This window comes from Mustelus asterias, chromosome 21 (genome assembly GCF_964213995.1).
Source record: "Mustelus asterias chromosome 21, sMusAst1.hap1.1, whole genome shotgun sequence".
Taxonomy (NCBI): Eukaryota; Metazoa; Chordata; class Chondrichthyes; order Carcharhiniformes; family Triakidae; genus Mustelus; species Mustelus asterias.
This window is the reverse complement of record NC_135821.1, coordinates 66,405,165-66,426,296: the sequence shown is the minus strand read 5'-3', so window position 1 is coordinate 66,426,296 and position 21,132 is coordinate 66,405,165. Positions and strand designations below refer to the sequence as shown.

At 42.4% G+C, this 21,132-nt stretch overlaps 1 protein-coding gene across 12 annotated transcripts in view; it reads left to right on the top strand.

The window, feature by feature from the left end:
* The window catches only part of LOC144509366 (homeobox-containing protein 1-like), an 80,646-nt gene that overhangs the window by 22,258 nt on the left and 37,256 nt on the right, over positions 1–21,132 (top strand). For 7 of the 12 annotated variants that reach the window (XM_078238095.1, XM_078238093.1, XM_078238087.1 and 4 more), the window contains exons 2-7: positions 2,337–2,420; positions 7,546–8,002; positions 8,591–8,676; positions 16,626–16,736; positions 17,923–18,070; positions 19,477–19,559. In XM_078238095.1, coding sequence (XP_078094221.1) covers positions 7,554–8,002; positions 8,591–8,676; positions 16,626–16,736; positions 17,923–18,070; positions 19,477–19,559 — 877 coding nt within the window. In that variant the 5' untranslated portion in view covers positions 2,337–2,420; positions 7,546–7,553. The remainder of the gene's footprint in view (positions 1–2,336; positions 2,421–7,545; positions 8,003–8,590; positions 8,677–16,625; positions 16,737–17,922; positions 18,071–19,476; positions 19,560–21,132) is intronic. The other 5 variants (XM_078238089.1, XM_078238088.1, XM_078238098.1 and 2 more) reach the window with 2 other exon arrangements.

Genomic DNA, 21,132 nt, shown 5'->3' with positions numbered 1-21,132 from the left:
GTCAAGGAAGCTTAAATTTACTTTTGTAATTAAGAAGCTGCCAGGTGGCTCGTGAGTTTATTCAGTGAATAGCTCAGCCACATAAACAGGAAAGTCCAAGTGCAGGAGGTGCAGTGAGGGAGGAGAGGGCGGGCACACACAAAAGTGAGGATGTGGGCGGGCGCTTCTGACAAACTCTCAGACAGCTGCTGTGATGCTGTCTCAGGGAGCTGCAGACATGTACAAACTAAGTAAGTTTTTAAAAATGCAGCAAATTGTGTCTAGGCTGCATATTCAAGCACCTGACATCACAACTCAGAAAGCATCAATCTCCAGACATTTTTAACATTATACTCACCCTGGACATTTCACCGCAGCCTACATTGAGGTTGTTGCAAAACCTTGATGACCAATTTGCCCATCCACCAACTTTAAAAGTGGACAGGCCGCATAAAATCACTTTCAAGTGACTCCTCAATGGGCTTAATTTCCAGCTTATTTGTCCACGGGTATGCTTCTGACTGTTGTGGGCCCGCTGAATGAAATATCATGCGAGTGCGTGACGACTGCGCCCGATGTCTTCTCACACAATTTCACATGCTGTCGGCTCAGGTGCCCACCCCCACTCAAATTACATAAAATTCTGGCCATAGAGTTTTCTGTGCAGGGAATCCCATACAGACATTGCTGCTGTCCTGTGGACTGCTTATCCTGAAATTCACAAACGGATGCAATGGGATGTAATATGCGATTAGATCCTTTTGTAATGGGATTTTTGTTTCTATTACCATTTGCAGAAGTTAAGTAAACACGAATCAATTCTGCACCATGCTGAGTGCTTGTTCAATTTGTGGATTACCCCCATTTAAAAAAAGAGTTAAAAATGAACACAGTGCCATTGATGAAATGCAGTCATTTGACAGCTTTCAGTTCCTGTTATTTGGCAAATCTTTAATCCACGCCAATACGTTTTTCCCTGACACCATGAGCTTTTAATTTCTGCAATAACCTTTGATTTGTCACTTTATCAAATGCCCTCTAGCGGGGGACGGGGGATCAGGATATAAAATTCGATGATCAACCATGATCAAAACAAATGGCAGAGCAGGATCGAAGTGTCGAATGGCCTACTCCTGTTTCTATGTTTCTAGAAAACTTCAAGGAGTAGATCTGTTATCACTTTAATTGTGGTCGATCCGAATGGTGGAGGGTCCGTCCAAAGACTTGACAAATTCCACATTGGTTTCATGATGGACCCCTGTTGCTGGATTCTCTCCATTGGTACTCCATCAGAGGATTATTTGAGTTCTTGTTTGCTCCCTTCCTTGGTCACTACTTTGTCACTCACTTCATCTAAACACCTTTAGGAGTAATGATCTTCAGCCTCTTGGCAGCCTTTTGCAAACTGCAAACATCGGCGGCACAGTGGTTAGCACTGCTGCCTCACAGCACCAGGGACCCTGGTTCAATTACCGGCTTGGGTCACTGTCTGTGCAGAGTCCGCACGTTCTCCCCATGTCTACGTGGGTTTCCTCCGGGTGCTCCAGTTTCCTCCCACGGCCCAAAAGACGAGCTGGTTAGGTGCATTGGCCGTGCTAAATTCTCCCTCCGTGTACCTGAATAGGCGCCGGAGTGTGGCGACTAGGATTTTCACAGTAGCTTCATTACAATGTTAATGTAAGCCTACTTGTGACACGAATGAATAAACTTTTTTTAAAACTTTAAATTTGAAAACCACAGGCCAAGAGCTGTTTGCGAAACAGCTGGAAGCAATCTGTCAATGACAAATTTACAGCGTTGTAGCTTGTTTAGAGAATACAATTAATGATAAGTCCTCTGTCTGTGTATAGCTGGAATCAATTCTTGTCCTGTTAAGTCTGAGAAAATTGTCATCAAAGGTGTACGAGATTAAACCTGAGGCTAGAAAGGAATTTGGTCGGTTAACATGTACGATATAGTTGCCATGCAGCAGATACTGTAGCAAAACAGTGTTCATACAGACAGATGAATTTGCAAGATTAGGTTTAACTTCAAAACGGAATGCCTGTTTCTCCTGTCATCATCATGTTAAGACTAACTACTGTGAACCATATTCAGCAAAAAATTGTTTCTGAAATTGTAGCTTCTCCTGCAGAGACATTCCGATAAATTTCAGCTGACAAATCTCACGAAAATTGGCACAGTTTATATTAACCCGCTGATTTAAGTTTGGTCAGGTTTGTAAGAAATCTCCAGTTGGTAAGGGGAGAATGCAGTGAGTTTGTGGAGCCAAGTGCTTCTGGTAGTGGACAGGTTTTAAAATTTAAGTAAGACTTGTTTTGTTTTCCTTCTTTGTGGATTTCTCCGTGCTGCACAAGAAAGGCCAAGGGGACAGGAGCTGATTATAATTCGAGGAGGCCCAGATGTGGAGAGTTGTAGTAACTGGAGCTCCTGCACTTCAGGTTAGTAACTCCTCCTCTGAAATATTTTATTTAAACTGAACCATCATGACAGTCAATGATGGAGCAAGGCTAGTGCATGACCTGCTGGTGCATTTTGACTATTTGTACCATGAGGAAGTGTGAGAACTGCATAGAAACATGGAATAGTTACAGCACAGAAGGCCATTCAGCCCATCATGTCCATGATGGCCCTCTGCAAGAGCAAATCACCAAGTGCCCCTTCCCTGCCTTTTCCCTGTAGCCCTGCACATTTTTCTTAATCATATAGCGATCCAATTCCCTTTTATGTGCCTTGATTAAACCTGCTTTTACCATAGTGTCATGAACTCCATTCCAGGTTCTAATAAATCACTGTGTGAGAAAGGTTTTCCTCGTGATGCCATTGCTTTTGCCAATGGCCTTAGATCTGTGTCCTCTGGGTCTTGATCCTTACACCATTGGGAACAGTTTACTGTGATGTGACTGACTTGAAGGATCATTTCAAACAACAGTGTACAGATAATAGTCCAAAGATGTGCAGGTTAGGTTGATTGGCCATGCTAAATTGCCCCATAGTGCCCGAGTATGTGTAGATTAGGGGGATTTATGGAGTAAAAACGTGGATAGGGTCTGGGTAAGATGCTCTGTCAGGAGTTGGTGCGGACTCGATGGCCGCATGGCTTCCTCTTGCGCTGTAGGGATTCTAAGACCTGTATGAACACACAACAGTGACAACATTTTTCCTCTGTGAGTGAACAGCCCCTGTACCACAGACACTTGAAGTTATGGCATGTACTTTCAAAGTGGCTATTTGAGGATTGTCGCATTTGATTTAGTTTTTCATTATTCTTACATGAGCGTCGCTGGCTGGGCCAGCGTTTGTTGCCCATCTCTAATTGCTGATGAACTGACTGACTCACTAAACTATTTCAGAGGGAAGTTTATGGTCAACCACAATTACATTCAACACCATTATTCCTACAAAACTCATCTCCAAACTCTGTGGTCTGGGCCTCGGCTCCTTCTTCTGTGACTGGATCCGTGACTTCCTAACCCACAGATCGCAATCAGTAAGGATAGGCAGCAACACCTCCTCCATGATTATCCTCAACACCCCTGATTATCCACAACAAGGCTGTGTTCTCAGCCCCTCACTATACTCCTTATACACCTGTGACTGTGTGGCCAAATTCCCCTCTAAATCTATTTTCAGGTTTGCTGATGACACCACTGTAGTGCATCGAATCTCAAACATTGATGAGTCGGAGTACAGGAAAGAGATCGAGAATCTGGTGAACTGGTATGATGACAATCTTTCCCTCAATGTCAGCAAAACAAAGGAGATAGTCATTGACTTCAGGAAGCGTAGTGGAGGACATGGCTCCGTCTACATCAACGGGGACAAAGTGAAATGGTCGAGAGCTTCAAGTTTCTAAGTGTCCAGATCACTAACAACCTGCCCTGGTCCCTCCATGCCGACGCTATAGTTAAGAAAGCCCTCCAACACCTCTACTTTCTCAGGAGGCTAAGGCAATTCGGCCTTTTACAGATGCACCATAGAAAGCATTCTTTCTGGTTGTATCACAGCTTGGTATGGCTCCTGCTCTGTCCAAGACCGCAAGAAACTACAATGAATGAAACCCAGTCCATCAGGGAGCTGACAAGGCATTGACTCTGTCTACACTTCCCACTGCCTTGGAAAAATAGCCGGCACAATCAAGGATCCCACGCACCCTGGACATTCTCCCTTCCACCTTCTTCTGTCGGGAAAAAGATACAAAAGTCTGAGGTCACGTACCAACTTCCTCCCTGCTGCCATCAGACTTTTGAATGAACCTACCATACATTAAGTTGATGTTTCTCTATACCCTAGCTATGACTGTTACAGTATATTCTGCACCCTCTCCTTTCCTTCTCTATGTACAGTATGCTTTGTCTGTATAGCATGCAAAAAAACAATACCTTTCACTGTATCCCAATACATGTGACAATATTAAATCAAATCAAATCATTGCTGGGGTCCTGGAGTCACGTGTAGTCCAGGCCAGGTAAGAATGGCAGATTTTCTTCCCTAATGGACCTTAGTGAATGAGATGGGTTCTTACAACAATTGCTGATCATTTCTTAGCCTCCATTACTGAGACTAGTTTTATATTTCCAATTTATTAATGGAATTCAAATTCCACCACTGCTGTGACAGGATTTGAACCTATGTCTCCAGAGCATTAGCTCTGGATTACTCGTCCAGTGACAAACTATAGCAATGAAGGTACACTGGAGAGGTTGGATCCGTTTTCCTTGGAGAAAAGGAGATTGAGAGGAGACTTGACGGAGATATTCAAGATCCTGAGGGGTATGGACAGGGTGAGAGATAAACTGTGCCCTCTCAAGAGTACATTAAGAAGGAGCGGGCACAGATTCAAAATAATGGGAAAAGGAGTAGAAGTGATGTGAGGATAAATGTTTCCATTAAAAGGATGTTTGGAGTCTGGAATAAACTTCCTGAGAATGTGGTGGAGGCAGCTTTGATCAAGATATTGTAAAGGGAATTGGGTTGCTATCTGAAAAAATGTGCAAGGTTACGGGGATAAGGCAGTGGAGTGGAACTGGACAGAATGTCCTGTCAGAGAGTCAGTACTAACTTGATGGGCCAAATGGCCTCTCCCTGCTTTCTGTGATTATCCCAATGCCTAGGTCACAGTTGAAAGGGACAATTAATATTTAACTCATTTTGCCTGCCATGCATTTTTTGGTCCAAGTCTCATTCTGCAGGTGCTAGAATTATGAAATTTTAGAGAGAGTGCATGTAGTCCGTGTTGATGGAGAATCCTCGAGTTAATCAAGATAATGTTGCAAGTTTCAGTAGAAAGGTTCAATCGGCAGCCAAATCAAGATGGACGGGCCATAAACCATAGACAAGCACATCAAATTCCTTTCTCTCCATTATTTTCACAAGTTTAGAAATTTACCTTTTTAGAAATGGGCTGAAAATGACAAACTGAAAACGAATTGTTATCTTTCACTGTAATTAAGTTGGGAGATTTGGTGAAGTCAATGAAGCAATGACAGATTCAAGCCTGCATTGATCTGCAAAGTCATGATGTGGAGATGCCGGCGTTGGACTGGGGTGAACACAGTAAGAATCTGCAAAGGCAGAACGTACACAGATGCAAGGAGTGACTTTTACCACCTAACTTTTCTCATCACCTCAGCACCAACTCAGACTATTTTTTAAAGGGACGGGTGGAAATAAAGAGCCTAGTCACAGTTTTAAAATGATAATAGAGCAGCTGTGAGTCTGTGATGAATGTTTAAAACAATGAAAGTGCAGTTGAACCAGCGTGAGACTGCATCTTTAAAGTAGATTCGCACCATCTGCTGGAATGTCATCTGTCGAACTTTACTGATGCTGCACTTCTTTCATTGATGCAAAACTGAATGTATTTGACATTGATCTAACGGTTGGATCTTTGTCTGTGAGTCAGGTGTGCAGAGTCAGGAGAATTTCTGGATCCACGAACCCAACTTCTAGAAATGGCTGCCCAGACATCAGATTTTCATTTTGGTGAAATGGGGTGCGCTAGATTAGAAAGATTGCTCCAGCCATTATCCCTCACACCCTGACCCCCGACAAACTTCCCGTGCCCTATCCATGTCAACACATGCTACCTCATTCCTTGTCAAAAGACAAGAGTAAAATAACAAGCAATCAGTTATTTTACACTCCAGACATTTTTTCCTAGATTTACAGAGCAGGACTTTTAAACGCCTTGTCAGCTCCCTTTGACAGGTGCTTTTGACAGTTTCTCTTGACACTTTTGACAGCTCCCTTTAACAGGTATTTTCACACTTTTGATAGATCCTCAAGACATTTATGCACATTCATGCTAACATTTAACCTTTCCAAAGGGCACCTGACCCCACCAAAAGGACACCTTAACTCCCCAAATAGAATACTTGACCTCCCAAAGGTGCCCTTAGAGAGGCATCTCGGCTAGCCAAACAAATCTACAAAGTTCATACCCGGTTTGATCGGTGCACTTTTGGGCTACCAAAATCTGACTTTAGTGGAGGCAGCTGATGATTTAGGTGGCCTGAATCGCTCCCCTGTTACAGCCTCCACAACAATGGAAAGTGCCTTGTTTGGGGGTGGGACTTATGACTTTCGCCACAAGGGAGAGCTGTCTGTTGGGGACAAAAACTTGGGCCAAAGTGTGTAGTGTAACTCTCCTGTAAGATTCCGTTTGGTAGAAATCAAAGTATTGCGAAGGTATATCATAGAGTCATATCGAACAGAACATTCATATTTCAGAGGCTCCCTCAGGGGTAGCACTAAATCATACAGACCAAAAGGTTTTAATTTCTGTTCTATGCTGAGCTAGCTATCTCAGCCAGGTTAGTAACATTAGGTGCCCCTGTGCTCAGATTAGGAAGATGAAAGTTAATTAATGTTTCTGCCCCTGATTAATATCCTGTAACCCTCCTATGCTAGAAAATTAAAGTGTGTGCATATCAGCTGAGAATAGAAGTGGGCAGGGCTGTAATGCCCTGTGAAGAGCCTGACAACATTCATTGTCTAGAGTCGGATATGGGGAGTATCCACTAGGCTGACGTAACCCTTGTTGTGATAAGGCCAAGCAAAAGTCAACATTTTAGGAGGAGAAGGAAGAGCTAAAGGATGTTAATACGGAGACCAAGGCAAAATACTGTGGATGCTGGAAATCTGAAATGAAAATAGAAAACGCTGAAAATACTCAGCATCTGTGTAGTAACAAAAAGTGAATGGTTCAAATCAGAATCTTTAATCAGAGCTGGTTGTAAATGTTTGATCTAGAGAGTGAAAATAATGGATGATGTGGAGTTACTGGCATTGGACTGGGGTGGGCACAGTAAGTAGTCTCACAGCACCAGGTTAAAGTCCAACAGGTTTATTTGGTAGCACGAGTTTTCGGAGCGCTGCCCCTTCATCAGGTGAGTGCAGGATTTGTTTCACAAACGGGGCACATATGGACACAAACTCAATTACAAGGTAATGGTTGGAATGCGAGTCTTAACAGGTAATCCAGTCTTTAATGTAGTTATTGGACATCCCCAGCCTCGGTTTCTCTAATTTTTCGCTGACCTGTTGCCTATTTCTCCTTTGCAGATGACATCATGTCTTACTACAATGATGAGCCCCGATACACTATTGAACAAATTGATCTTCTGCAGCGCCTGCGCCGATCAGGAATGACTAAACACGAAATCATTCATGCACTTGAAACAATGGAACGGCTAGACCAGGAACAAAATGAGAAATTTGTCAGGCGGCCCAACTATAGCAGCAACTATGGCAACAACGTGTCAGCGTCCTCTTCAACTGCTTCTGCTGCTACACAGACTCAAAGTATAGCGCAATCGCCGTCACCTAGCAATAGCTACGACACATCCCCTCCACCCTACAATGCAAGCCACACAGGGCGAGAAAGCACCGCAAATGAGAGACTTGTTGCCAGCGGAACATTGTCTCCGCGGTACCAGAACAGTGGGAGTCAGAGGTCGTATAGTTTTGACACAGGAGATGATGATGCAGATTTGGAGGATAAAGTGGAGGAGTACATGAGGTAATGTGGAAAATCCATGTAGACACATAAGTATTCAGGATAGCTCCAGGATTTCGTACTCCGCAGCTGTTTAGAAGGTCATACATTAAGTTGCACCATCCATCTTGGCTTGAGTTTTGTCTTTCTTGCCTAGCCAGTCCGAAAGGTGCTGATTAGGTGCATTGGCCATGCTAAATTCTCCCTCAGTGTATCCGAACAGGCGTCGGAGTGTGGCGACTAGGGGATTTTCACTGTAACTTCATTGCAGTGTTAATGTAAGCCTACTTGTGACTAATAAATAAACTTTAGTAAATAAACTTTAACTTTTAATAAACTATTTTGAAGGATTCCAATACAGAAAGAGGTGTTTTGCAGACAGAGGGGAAAAAAGGCCATGTCTGAATTGCTTCCTTCCTTGGCCAATGTAGGAGCAGTGTTGATGGTGACAGTGTATTAGGTTCATGAACAGAAGCAGCTGGGTTTGCTGGATGCAGGGGACCAGGTCAGCATGCACAGTCTGAACAAATGGGAAGTTCGGGGTGGTGTGGGGGATGAAAGGAAATAATAAAGCAAACTGACAAATCAATGAATGTTCTCTTTTTTTTCCAGAAGGGACAGTAATGCAGTAAAAGAAGAAATCAAAGCATTTTTAGCCAATCGGAGGATTTCTCAGGCTGTAGTGGGGCAAGTCACAGGTAAGATAAAAAAGGGTAGAAATTGCTTATGAGCTCAGTTATTCTTTGGCGTATTGTATTATCTGTGCTTTGCACTGTTCCTGAAATCAGGCATAGAATTAAATTGCAAAAAAAATTGTCTTTGAGTCTAAGGTACCCTATTGTTAATTCCAAATAGAACTCCCTGTACTGAGCTTCTGCAGTTTCTCTCTTCCACTGTCAAGTTTATAAATAGGGCAGAGACATTAGCATAGCTTCAAATAACAGTACCCCTTTGTAATCAGCCAATAAGAGGGGACATATTGTGTTGAGCAAGATGGTTTGTGCCAATTTTTCTCAATTAATGCAAACCATCTTGCTTCTTGAGGTATATCCCAGAAATAGAAAAGTTAGCACAAACACTGCTGGTGAAGTTTTTATATATTTATATGTATTATAAGATCTCCTGTAATTTATAGATTGATAGGTACTTGTAAATTGCTGGCTCCAGGTCAGAAGAAAGTAGCGCAAAATAAACTTGCTGTTTTTAAAAAAAAAACAATTGATGATTTAGACATGAGAGCTGAGGTGTTACTGTGGGCAGTAAAGTAGATGTCAGACTTATTTTTTAATGTGCGACTTGTCTGGATGACAACAACCCTTAAGAAGCTCGACACCTTCCAGATCAAAGCAGCCCACTAAATCCACCATCATTTTCAATATTCACTCTCTCCACCATCAAAACATAGTAGTAGCAGTGTGTGTACAATCTACAAGATACACAGCAGAAACTCAATAAGAGTTCTTTAACAGCACCTTCCAAACCTGAGACCTCTATCATCTAGAAGAACAAGGGCAGCAGATACATGGGAACACCACCATCTGTAAGTTCCCCTCCGAACCATACACCATCTGACATTGGAACAACATTGTTGTTCCTTCACTGTTGTTGGGTCAAAAATCTGGAATTCTCTTCCTAACCAGCACTATGGATTTTTAAAAATTTATTAGTATCTCAAGTAGGCTTACATTAACACTGCAATGAAGTTACTGTGAAAATATCCTAGTCGCCACACTGCGGCGCCTGTTCGGGTACACTGAGGGAGAATTTAGCGTGGCCAATGTACCTAACCAGCACATCTTTCTGATTGTGGGAGGAAATCAGAGCACGCGGAGGAAACCCACGCAGACACAGGGAGAACGTGCAGACTCAGCACAGACAGTGACCCATGCTGGACATAGAACCTGGGTATCTGGTTCTGTGAGGCAGCAGTCTAGCCACTGTGTCACCCACTGTGCCACCGTGCCGCCTTTGATCTCAGTTGATGTTATAACTAGATGGGAAGAACTCAGAATGGAACCTTGGCTCAAAAGATTGTAATTTTTACTTATTTTTAGAAAACATGGAATGAACAGAGTCACAGGACTGCCAAATAGCTTTTAACAACAAGGGGAAAAAAATCATTAAACATGAAAAGTTTGACTATAATGCAGTACTCCTTCACTCCCCTCTTATTTTCAACAATATACTCAGATTTCAAGGATAACACAAGTTACACGGCATATCTTATGCTACAATGTTCTCAATAAACATGTAGTCACTTTAAACCCACAGGCTGACTGTGGTCAGACACATTCCACTCTGAAACCAAGTGACAGACACCACCCAAGTGAGCATCTTTGGATTTCTCCTTAAAATCCCCTTCTTGCACCATGAGCCAACTTATCTCACTGGACCAAAACAGAAAATGCTGTAAAATGTCAGCAGGCCTGACAGCATCTGTGGAGAGAAAACAGAGCTAATGTTGTTCTCTCTCCACAGATGCTGTCAGACCTCTGAGATTTTCCAGTATTTTCTATTTTTATTTCGGATTCCAGCATCCGCAGTAATTTGCTTTTATCCCATGGATTCTGGCTTCCACACAAATGATTCCAAATTCCACTCTCAAAACGACATGCTTTAGAATCTTCTTTCAAGCAGTGCTTGCCCTCAGCTATCCCCAACAAGGATCTGCTTCCAGGTTTTGAAACTCTCCTTTCAGTATTCCTTTGTGTTGAATGGTTTCAAGCTTTCACACAAACTCTCAGAGATCCAGCCACGAATTGTCTCTCAATTGCATCAACTATCACTTCATAGACTGTAGTAAACTATTACAAACCTTATGTTCATTTCAGATATCTTTGGCTTCTCACTGGACAACTTTTTCTCAGCTCTGCCTGTGACTTCAATGAACAGTACCCTGTTCCAGTTTCTTCAAACTTCCTGGAACGTCTCTTTTCATTCTTTAGCTCCCATAACTAGCTGAACTTTAGTTTCTGGTGTTCTTTCTGGGAAGTCTACTTTTTGTAATTCCCTTGCCCTGCTTCTGGCAGAGCTGAGAGAGCTGCTCTATGCTAGCTTCCTAGCTCCATCTGCTTGGAATTCAGCTAAAACAAAATCACAAAGTCTGTCTCTCCTAAAGTGGCCCCTAGTTGCTAAGCAACATCTCATTCTTTTTCCAGGCCCTGTGTTTACTTCACATGTCATAAATTCTCTCAGCACACTACATCCACAGTTTGAACTGAAACCAAAACTCCCATACATGCAAACACCCTTGATTTGATTTATTATTGTCACTTGTACAGTGAAAAATATTGGTTCTTGCACGCTATACAGGCAAAACATAGCTTTCATTAAATACATAGGGGAAAAGGAAAGGGTGCAGAATATAGTGGTGCATTTACAAGTAGGGTGAAGAGAAAAATTAGCTTAATATATAATAGGACCATTCAAAAGTCTGATGGCAGCAGGAAAGAAGCTGTTCTTGAATCTGTTGGTACAGGTTTTCAGACCTTTGTATCTTTTTCCCATTGGAAAAAGTTGGAAGAGCGTATAACCGTGGTGCGTGGGGTCCTTGATTATGCTGGCTGCTTTTCCGAGACAGTGGGAAGTGTTGATGGAGTCAGTGGTTGGGAGGCGGGTTTGTGTGATGGACTGGGCTTCGTTCACAACCCTTTGTAGTTTCTTGCGGTCTTGGACAGAGTAGGAGCCGTACCTCACTGTGATGCATCCAGTAGGATGCTTTCTATGGTGCATCTGTAAAAATTGGTGAGAGTTGTAGTGGACATGCCAAATTTCCTTAGTCTTCTGAGAAAGTAGAGGTGTTGGTGGGCTTTCTTAACTATAGCACCAGCATGGAGGGTCCAGTACAGATTGTTGGTGATCTGAACACCTAGAAACCTGAAGCTCTTGACCACCTCCACATCAGCACCATTGATGTGGACAGGGGCATGTCCTCCACTATGTTTTCTGAAGTCAATGACTAGCTCCTTCATTTTACTGACATTGAGGGAGAGATTATTGTCTTTGCACCATTTCACCAAATTCTGTATTTCTTTCCTGTACTCTGTCTCATTGTTGTTTGAGATCCGACCCACTACGGTGGTGTCATCAGTAAACTTGAAAATGGAGTTGGATGGGGAATTTGGCCACACAGTCATAAGTGTAGAAGGAGTATAGTAAGGGGCTGAGGACACAACCTCGTGAGGCACCGGGTGTTGAGGATAATCGTGGAGGAGGTGTCTTTACCTATCCTTACTGATTGCAGTCTGTGAGTTAGGAAGTCAAGGATCCAGTTGAAGAGCAGACAGGAATCTATGTAGAGTTTTACTCTTCTTCACACACACATACTAAATTAAACCCACTTAAATTTGTATCTTATTTCTAACATTCAGCAATGTGGATATAGATCACTTAGAACTACCTCTGCTTCCTGACAATGGACCACCGCCTTCTCGAGGGCTATTTAGGTTGGGCAACAATCAGTAAGGGAATAAATGGTCATGGGGATAAAGCAATAAAATGTCGTTGAGAATTATATCAGTACAGCACAGGAAACAGGCCCTTCGGCCCTCCAAATCAGTTCAGCCATGATCTCATTGAATGGCAGAGCAGATCTATGGGCTGAATGGCCTACTTCTGCTCCCACCTCTTATGGTCTAACAAATGCTGACCTGGTCAGTGATGCCCACATCCTGTGAGAGAATTTTAAAAAATCTATATTGTTGGATCTCATTTGATATTGTTCACAATAAACGGGAGCAAACGGTGTATCTTATCTCTTACTCACTCTGTCTCTTCTGCATTTTTTTTGTTCCTTTCTGTTGGAAGGTGCTATGGTGAGATGAGGCAAGGAACTGTTTAGCATTTTGGGGAATATTTTCCTGTGATAAATGCAAGGAAAGTGCAGCCTGCAGTGCTTGGTGTTCCCTTCCTATCCACACCCTGTCCCTTTTGTCCTCCTTTTTCACATTCCTCCCTCTCACCCTTTGCTTTTCCGCTATCCCTTCCCTTTACATCATGTCCCCTGTCATCTCTCCTTTGCCTATACATTTTACAGCTCGATTAGCACGTTTTAAAAAAAAAAACTGTTGGTTTTCCAGTTTTGTGCATTGTATGCCAAGATGGCAGTGATTTGAATTTTGGAATTTGAGACACCAGGAAAGAAACAATGCAGTAAAGCAATGGTGACTCTGCATGATATTAGCCCAACAATTTTCAAAGGTTTGAGGCTGTGATCTTAAGGAAGCTAAAAGGTGCCTTCAGTTTCCGCCACTGTTAACCCAAATAGTATGTCAGCAGGTTTGAACAGTAGCGTTCTAATAATTGAGGGAAATTGGAAGTTGCTTTCACATTTTAATCAAATTAGTAAGACTGGATTCAAACACTGAAAACATATTCAATTTCCAAAGGCTAAAACTTTATTTTTGCTCTTATTTTCTTCTCACCCTCCTCCCCCTCCTCTTATTTTTCCCTTCGAGCCATGCTATACTGTTAGTTTGTCCCTCTTTGATTTGTTCCTCTCCCTTTCCCTCCATTCCTTGTACGTATTAAACAGCATTGTTTGTTCTCCCCTTGAACTCGGACACGGATTCGGTATGATCTAGGTGTGATTTTGCAAGCCTCACTTGTGCATCTATTTATTATTACTGTGTTTAATAAATGCGATTAATAGCATATGAGAGTGATAATCGGATGGAAAAACAATTTTTAAAATAGAGGCTTGCCAGTGGACTTTTGGGGAAAGTGATGAATGGGGTTGAACATGCAACCTCTGTATGAAATGTATATGGTCCTATCTGGGCATGTAGACTTCAACCATAGAACCATAGAAACCATAGAAAATTACAGCTCAGAAACAGGCCTTTTGGCCCTTCTTGTCTGTGCCGAACCATTTTTTGCCTAGTCCCACTGACCTGCACTTGGACCATATCCCTCCACACCCCTCTCATCCATGAACCCGTCCAAGTTTTTCTTAAATGTTAAAAGTGTTTTTATCCGGCAGCTCATTTCACACTCCCACCACTCTCTGCATGAAGAAGCCCCCCCTAATATTCCCTTTAAACTTTTCTCCTTTCACCCTTAACCCATGCCCTCTGGTTTTTTTCTCCCCTAGCCTCAGCGGAAAAAGCCTGCTTGCATTCACTCTATTTATACCCATCAAAATCTTATACACCTCTATCAAATCTCCCCTCAATCTTCTACGCTCCAGGGAATAAAGTCCCAACCTATTCAATCTCTCTCTGTAACTCAGCTTCTCAAGTCCCGGCAACATCCTTGTGAACCTTCTCTGCACTCTTTCAACCTTATTTACATCCTTCCTGTAACTAGGTGACCAAAACTGTACACAATACTCCAAATTCGGCCTCACCAATGCCTTATATAACCTTGATGTGGAGATTCGCATTCCAACCATTATTCATGTAAATTGAGTCTGTGTCTTATAAGTTCTGTTTGTGAACAGAATTCCCACTCACCTGAAGAAGGGGCTCAGAGCCTCGAAAGCTTGTGTGGCTTTTGCTACCAAATAAACCTGTTGGACTTTAACCTGGTGTTGTTAAACTTCTTATTATATAACCTTACCATAACATAGAACATAGAACATAGAACAGTACAGCACAGAACAGGCCCTTCGGCCCACGATGTTAACACTCCAACTTTTATACTCGATACTCCGATTTATAAAGACCAATGTACCAAAGGCACTCTTTACGACCCTATCCACCTGTGATGTCACTTTTAGGGAATTCTGTACCTGTATTCCCAGATCCCTCTGTTCAACGGCACTCTTCAGAGTCCTACCATCTACCCTGTATGTTCTACTTTGGTTTGTCCTTCCAATGTGCAATATCTCACACTTGTCTGCGTTAAATTCCATTTGCCATTTTTCAGCCCATTTTTCTAGTTGGTCCAAATCCCTCTGCAAGCTTTGAAAACCTTCCTCACTGTCCACTACACCTCCAATCTTTGTATCATCAGCAAACTTGCTGATCCAATTTACCACATTATCATCCAGATCATTGATATAGATGACAAACAACAATGGACCCAACACCGATCCCTGCGGCACACCACTAGTCACAGGCCTCCACTCAGAGAAGCAATCCTCCACAACCACTCTCTGGCTTCTTCCATTGAGCCAGTGTCTAATCCAATTTACTACCTCCCCATGTATACCTAGCGACTGAACCTTCCTAACTAACCTCCCATGAGGGACCTTGTCAAAGGCCTTGCTGAAATCCAGGTAGACAACATCCACCGCCTTCCCTTCATCCACTTTCCTGGTAACCTCCTCGAAAAACTCTAATAGATTGGTCAAACATGACCTACCACGCACAAAGCCATGTTGACTCTCCCTAATAAGTCCCCGTCTATCCAAATATTTGTAGATCCTATCCCTTATCACACCTTCCAATAACTTGCCCACCACCGACGTCAAACTTACTGGCCTATAATTTCCCGGATTTCTTTTGGAACCTTTTTTAAACAACGGAACAACATGAGCCACCCTCCAATCATCCGGCACCTCCCCCGTGAATACTGACATTTTAAGTATGTCTGCCAGGGCCCCTGCAAGTTCAACACTAGCTTCCCTCAAGGTCCGTGGGAATACCCTGTCCGGTCCTGGGGATTTATCCACTCTGATTTGCCTCAAGACAGCAAGCACCTCCTCCCCTTTAATCTGTAAAGGTTCCATGACCTCCCTACCTGTTTGCCCTATTTCCGTAGACTCCATGCCCATTTCCTCAGTAAATACGGATGCAAAAAAAACCATTTAGTATCTCCCCCATCTCTTTTGGTTCCATACACAGTCTACCACTCTGGTCTTCAAGAGGACCAATTTTATCCCTCACTATCCTTTTGCTCCTAACATACCTATAGAAGCTCTTTGGATTTTCCTTCAGTCTGTCTGCCAAAGCAACCTCATGTCTTCTTTTAGCCCTCCTGATTTCCCTCTTGAGTAGCTTCTTGCACTTTTTATACTCCTCGAGCATCTGATCTGTTCCTTGCTGCCTGTACATTTCATACAACTCTCTCTTCCTCTTAATCAGTGTTACAATCTCCCTCGAGAACCAAGGTTCCTTATTCCTATTTACTTTGCCTTTAATCCTGACAGGAACATACAAACTCTGCACTCTCAAAATTTCTCCTTTGAAGGCCTCCCACTTTCCATTTACATCCTTACCAGAGAACAGCCTGTGTCAATCCACACTTCCCAGATCCCTTCTCATTTCATCAAATTTGGCCTTTTTCCAGTTCAGAACTTCAACCCGAGGACCAGATCTATCCTTATCTGTGCAGTTAAATCAGTCTTTATGAAGTCGGTTGTTGGAACGTGGATGTTTTGCCATAGGGTTTGATAAAGTAATGATCACTGTATCTTTTATGGGGAAATTGGATAAGTACAGAGTTATGGAGAGAGAGAGAACGCATGGGCAGTGGGTCTAGTTTTGGATTGCTTTAGCAAAAGAGCTGAAACAGGAACAGGGGGCCTAATAGCACCATTTTGAGATGTAACCTTCAGTAGTTTTATTTAGTGTGAGCTGCAAAGTGTTTTGGGTGTATAAAGATTTTTTTTATTTCACAAGGAAAGAAATAAAAATATTAACCTTAATCACTTCAATTATTTATTATAAAATTCCAAATAACTTCTGAATTTTCTTTAATACAGGTATTAGCCAAAGCTATATATCCCAGTGGCTGTTGCAGCAGGGTCTTGATATGAGTGAGCCCAAGAAGAGGGCATTTTATAGATGGTACCTTCTAGAAAAAAATAGTCCAGGTGAGCGACATTCTGTAAAGTTAAAAAAGGAGTCCGAGTGAAGTAATGTAAAAAACAAACTTCAAGTTTACCCATTGTTCTTGAATTTTCAATAAACGTCAAGCATTGATAAATAACGAGCCATGTTACGAGCATTTACACTTGAGGGCCCAATCTCTGCAAATAAAAGGAATACTGTATGTTCAAGCCTTCCACCTTTTTTGAATTACGCGGGAGCTCGGGGAACTGATAGTTTTCTTTGCTTTTTCCTTGGCAACTCCTCAGCCATTCAGAGCCAACTTGCCAACCTTTTTCTCCTGCAGTATAAATTGTTGTGATCATTTGAAATTTGGCATTCGTGTGTTTGTCCTGATGAGTGCAAGACCAAAGACTTCAGCAACCTGCCTCTCTTTTTGGCAATGTTCAAGATCTGTCCAACCAAGCAACTGTTCATTCTAAATGCATAAGTGGGGTAGAATTATATCTGGCTCAGACTGGCTGCTGGAAATCTGCCCCTCTCTACCTCCACTGATGAGGAAAATACCTGTATTAATTTTTTTTTAAAACATGTAAGTTGTGTACTAAAGGATTAATTGGTTGACTCATATGTCCATGTTTTTAGTGAGCACAGATTGAAGAATTAGGGCTATCTCTAGTCTTTGTTCCATCGGACACCGTTTCTCTACTCTGACTGCAGCAGTGTGGAATTAATCCTTCAATGTCCTGGACAAACAGCAAGCTGTGAAAACCTTCTATCGTTAAGCAATGTTATTTCAGACTATTCTGAGACAAAAATAGAGGGTGGGACATAGGAAACAGATGCATCCACTTAGAGAGTGTAACTTCACATAAAAATACAAATCAAATGCATTTCTGTAAATAAAGTAACTTCCTGCTTCACCATGTGTGATAAACATATTGTTAATATTTAGGAAAGAAATTGTAGGAGCTTTGCATTTGAAGCAGTATTTTTTGTTTACCTGTGATTACAGTTCATTTTACATTCTTTCTTCGTGGATATGACCTTATAATTTTCCCTGTTATCTAATTCAACAATCTCTCACCCACGTGGACAACATTTGAAATAATATGTGTTGTGAGGACTTGAGTTAAATGTAAAGCTTAATGAAAAATCAAATATTTTTCTAATTAAAATTCAGGTGAACAATATCCTTCGTCAGTACAGCTTTCATTTTTACCCATTCAGGTGCTACTTTAAGTATGAGGCCAGTTTCGACCACAACAACAGAGGACCCTGAGTGGCGGTCAAACGTCAGTCCAGTGACAGGAAACTTTCGTCTCAGAAGAGGAAGTAGATTCACCTGGCGCAAAGAGTGCCTGTCTGTCATGGAAAGGTTGGTAAATGGAGGGCTACCACTCATTTCGAAGACTTGTTTACACCAGTGCACACTTGATTTGTGTTCCCAGAATGGGGTGAGCTGGAGATGGAGGACAGTAAGCTCCCCCCCCTCCCCCCCCCCCCCCCCCCCCCCCCCCCCCCCCCGCCTCCACCTCCCAACCAGCAAGCCTAGTACAACATTGCATATTTGAAACTAGAGTAAATATAGGCTTGGACTTAGTTATGGTAGCCCTCACTAACTCTTGTCCAGATATGAGAATAACACATGGAATGAAGTATTGAAGTAAAGCACTACCCATTCAATCATGTGGCATTTTTCACCAAGAGAGGAAAGCTCAGAGGGAAATATTCTAAAACAGTATAACTGACCAGTAAATTGAGCTAAAAATGGCCATAATGGCTGCTATATGCACCATGTGTCTGATTGACATTCTAGCTCTCAATACACCTTGCTAATATTAGTCCTCTGGCTCAAAAACCAAATAGCATCTCATTACAAAAAGACTGTCACATTTCCAGCCCAATTTATACTGGCCAATTATGCTATTTTAGAATATTTCCCTTTAATATTTCCCTCTGACTCTCCTCTCTTGGTGATAAATGCCACATGTTACATGATTGAGTGGGCAGTGCCATACTTTAATACTTCGTTCCATGTGTTGTTCTCATATGGATATCTGGACAAGAGTCAGTGAGGGCTACTATAACTAACTATGTATAATTATACCATTGCTATGGAACCACCAAATCTTTTTTGCACTGGAGACTGAAGAAGGGTTTCTACAGGCCAGAATTCCACAGTCACTATCTAGTGTAAATTAGGATGGCATGGTGGCACAGTGGATAGCACAGATGTCTCACAGCGCCAGGGACCTGAGTTCAATTCCAGCCTTGTGTGACTGTCTGTGTGGAGTTTGCACATTCTCCTCGTGTCTGCGTGGGTTTCCTACGGGTGCTCCGGTTTCCTCTCTCACTCCAAAGATGTGCCATGCTAAATTGCCCCTTAGTTTCAGGGGGACTGGCAGGGTAAATACGTGGGGTTACGGGGAATAGTGCTTGGGTGGGAATGTTATCCGTGCAGGCTGAATGGGCCGAATGGCCTCCTTCTGCACTGTCGGGATCCTATGATTCAGGCCTTAAAATTGTTATTTATCAGCACGGCCAAATGAGAGTTCGATTTACTCCTCAGCTGGTAACTGTATTGACCGTACATTGAGCCGTAGCCCATAACCTCATAACCAATGGACATCACTTAACCTTCAGAGTTAAAGCGAAACTTGATTTTGCATAAGAGTGACTTAAACACTTTTATATTCCTCTACTTAATGCAGATACTGAATAACAACGTATCAGAGCTTGAGCCAGTTTGTAATTGTGCTTTGTTTGATTTCAATGTCTTAGTTATTTTGGTGAAAATCAGTATCCAGATGAGGCAAAGCGTGAAGAAATTGCAAATGCCTGCAATACAGTCATACAGAAACCGGGTAAGCAGTCGTGGTTTGCAGTTAGTGTAAAATAATGCAAAAAGAAACAGCTTTGCCGGGGTTATCGTGCCTGAAGTTGATGGACCTTTTGCTGATTTGTCAAAGATTCCCCCCCCCCCCCCCCCGCCCCCGCCCCTGATGATTCCTACAGCAGGTGGGACTGGAAAATCCCCAGAAATCAATGACAAAGTGTCTTAAAATACCTGGTTTCTGGCACTAAATGTGTCAAACACAGCCCAAATACAGAACATATTCACTATTTGAAAATTTGGTTAGTGCAGCACCACTTGCACTGAACACTTTGCAAGTCTCTTGTATTTTCATTTCAAACTTTGCATATTTTCCAACAGTGATGAGCAGATTGTTGGAAGAGTTATAAAATGGGCATACTGTATCAGGAAACAAGTTTTTTGTTAAATCTACATAATTACTAAGCAGCCAGATATGAGATTACACAAAAAGTGGTGAACTTCCTTCACAAAAGCTGCAATCTTTGAGTGTTTTAAAAGTTCTCCTTTGCTCATCCTCAATATTACATTTGCAAGCACAAATATTATAGAGACAATGATTGTTGAATGAGAAGCGAGCAGTCATATAAAATCTGAAGTATTGGGAAACTAAGAACAGGAAAGCCTAGACAAGACTTTCAATCAAGCTGCCAACTTCTATTCCCCATTACATTACTGACCAATACAAACTGATCAAGTTCTACTACAAGTTAAGCTTTTTAAAAATTATTTTGTAACTTTCATGAATTCTAACATTGATGTTGTATTAAAGGAAGATGTCCCCAACACAGACTAGAGGAACAGCACCTCATCTTTCAACTGGACACATTGCAGCCCTCGGGACTCCACACCGAGTTCAATAGCTTTATGTTGACACAGTGGTTAGCACTGCTGCCTCACAGTGCCAGGGAGCCAGGTTCGATTCCTGGCTTGGTTCACTGTGCGGAGTCTACACATTCTCCCGTGTCTGTGTGGGTTTCCTCTGGGTGCTCCGGTGTCCTTTTACAGTCCAAAAGATGTGCTGGTTAGGTGCATTGGCCATGCTAAATTCCCCCTCTGTACCCGAACAGGCGAAGGAGTGTGGTGACTAGGGGATTTTCACAGTATCTTCATTGCAGTGTTAATGTAAGCCTATTTGTGACACTAATAAATAAACTTTAGACTGTGAGCTCTGTTCTCCATCTCGATCCCTTTTGTAATTACATGCATACGCGCGCACACACACCCCCTTACAGACACACACAGCCCCACACACACATGCACCACCCCCCCCTAGACACACACACACCATATAGCTATGACAGAACATCGTACCCAGGCTATCTGTAGTCTTGTGCCCTACATATCATTGTGCAATCTGTCCTAGCTCCCACCTATCGCTGACCTTCTGTTTCACTTCATCTGCTCCACCCCTTCTTATATGTATACATTTCTCCCAGTCTTTAGCCCTGAAGGAGAGTTATACGGACTCAAAATGTTAAATCTGTTTCTCTCTCTGCAGATGCTGCCAGACCTGCTGAGTTTTCCCAACATTTTCTGTTATTATTATAAAAGAAAGACATTGT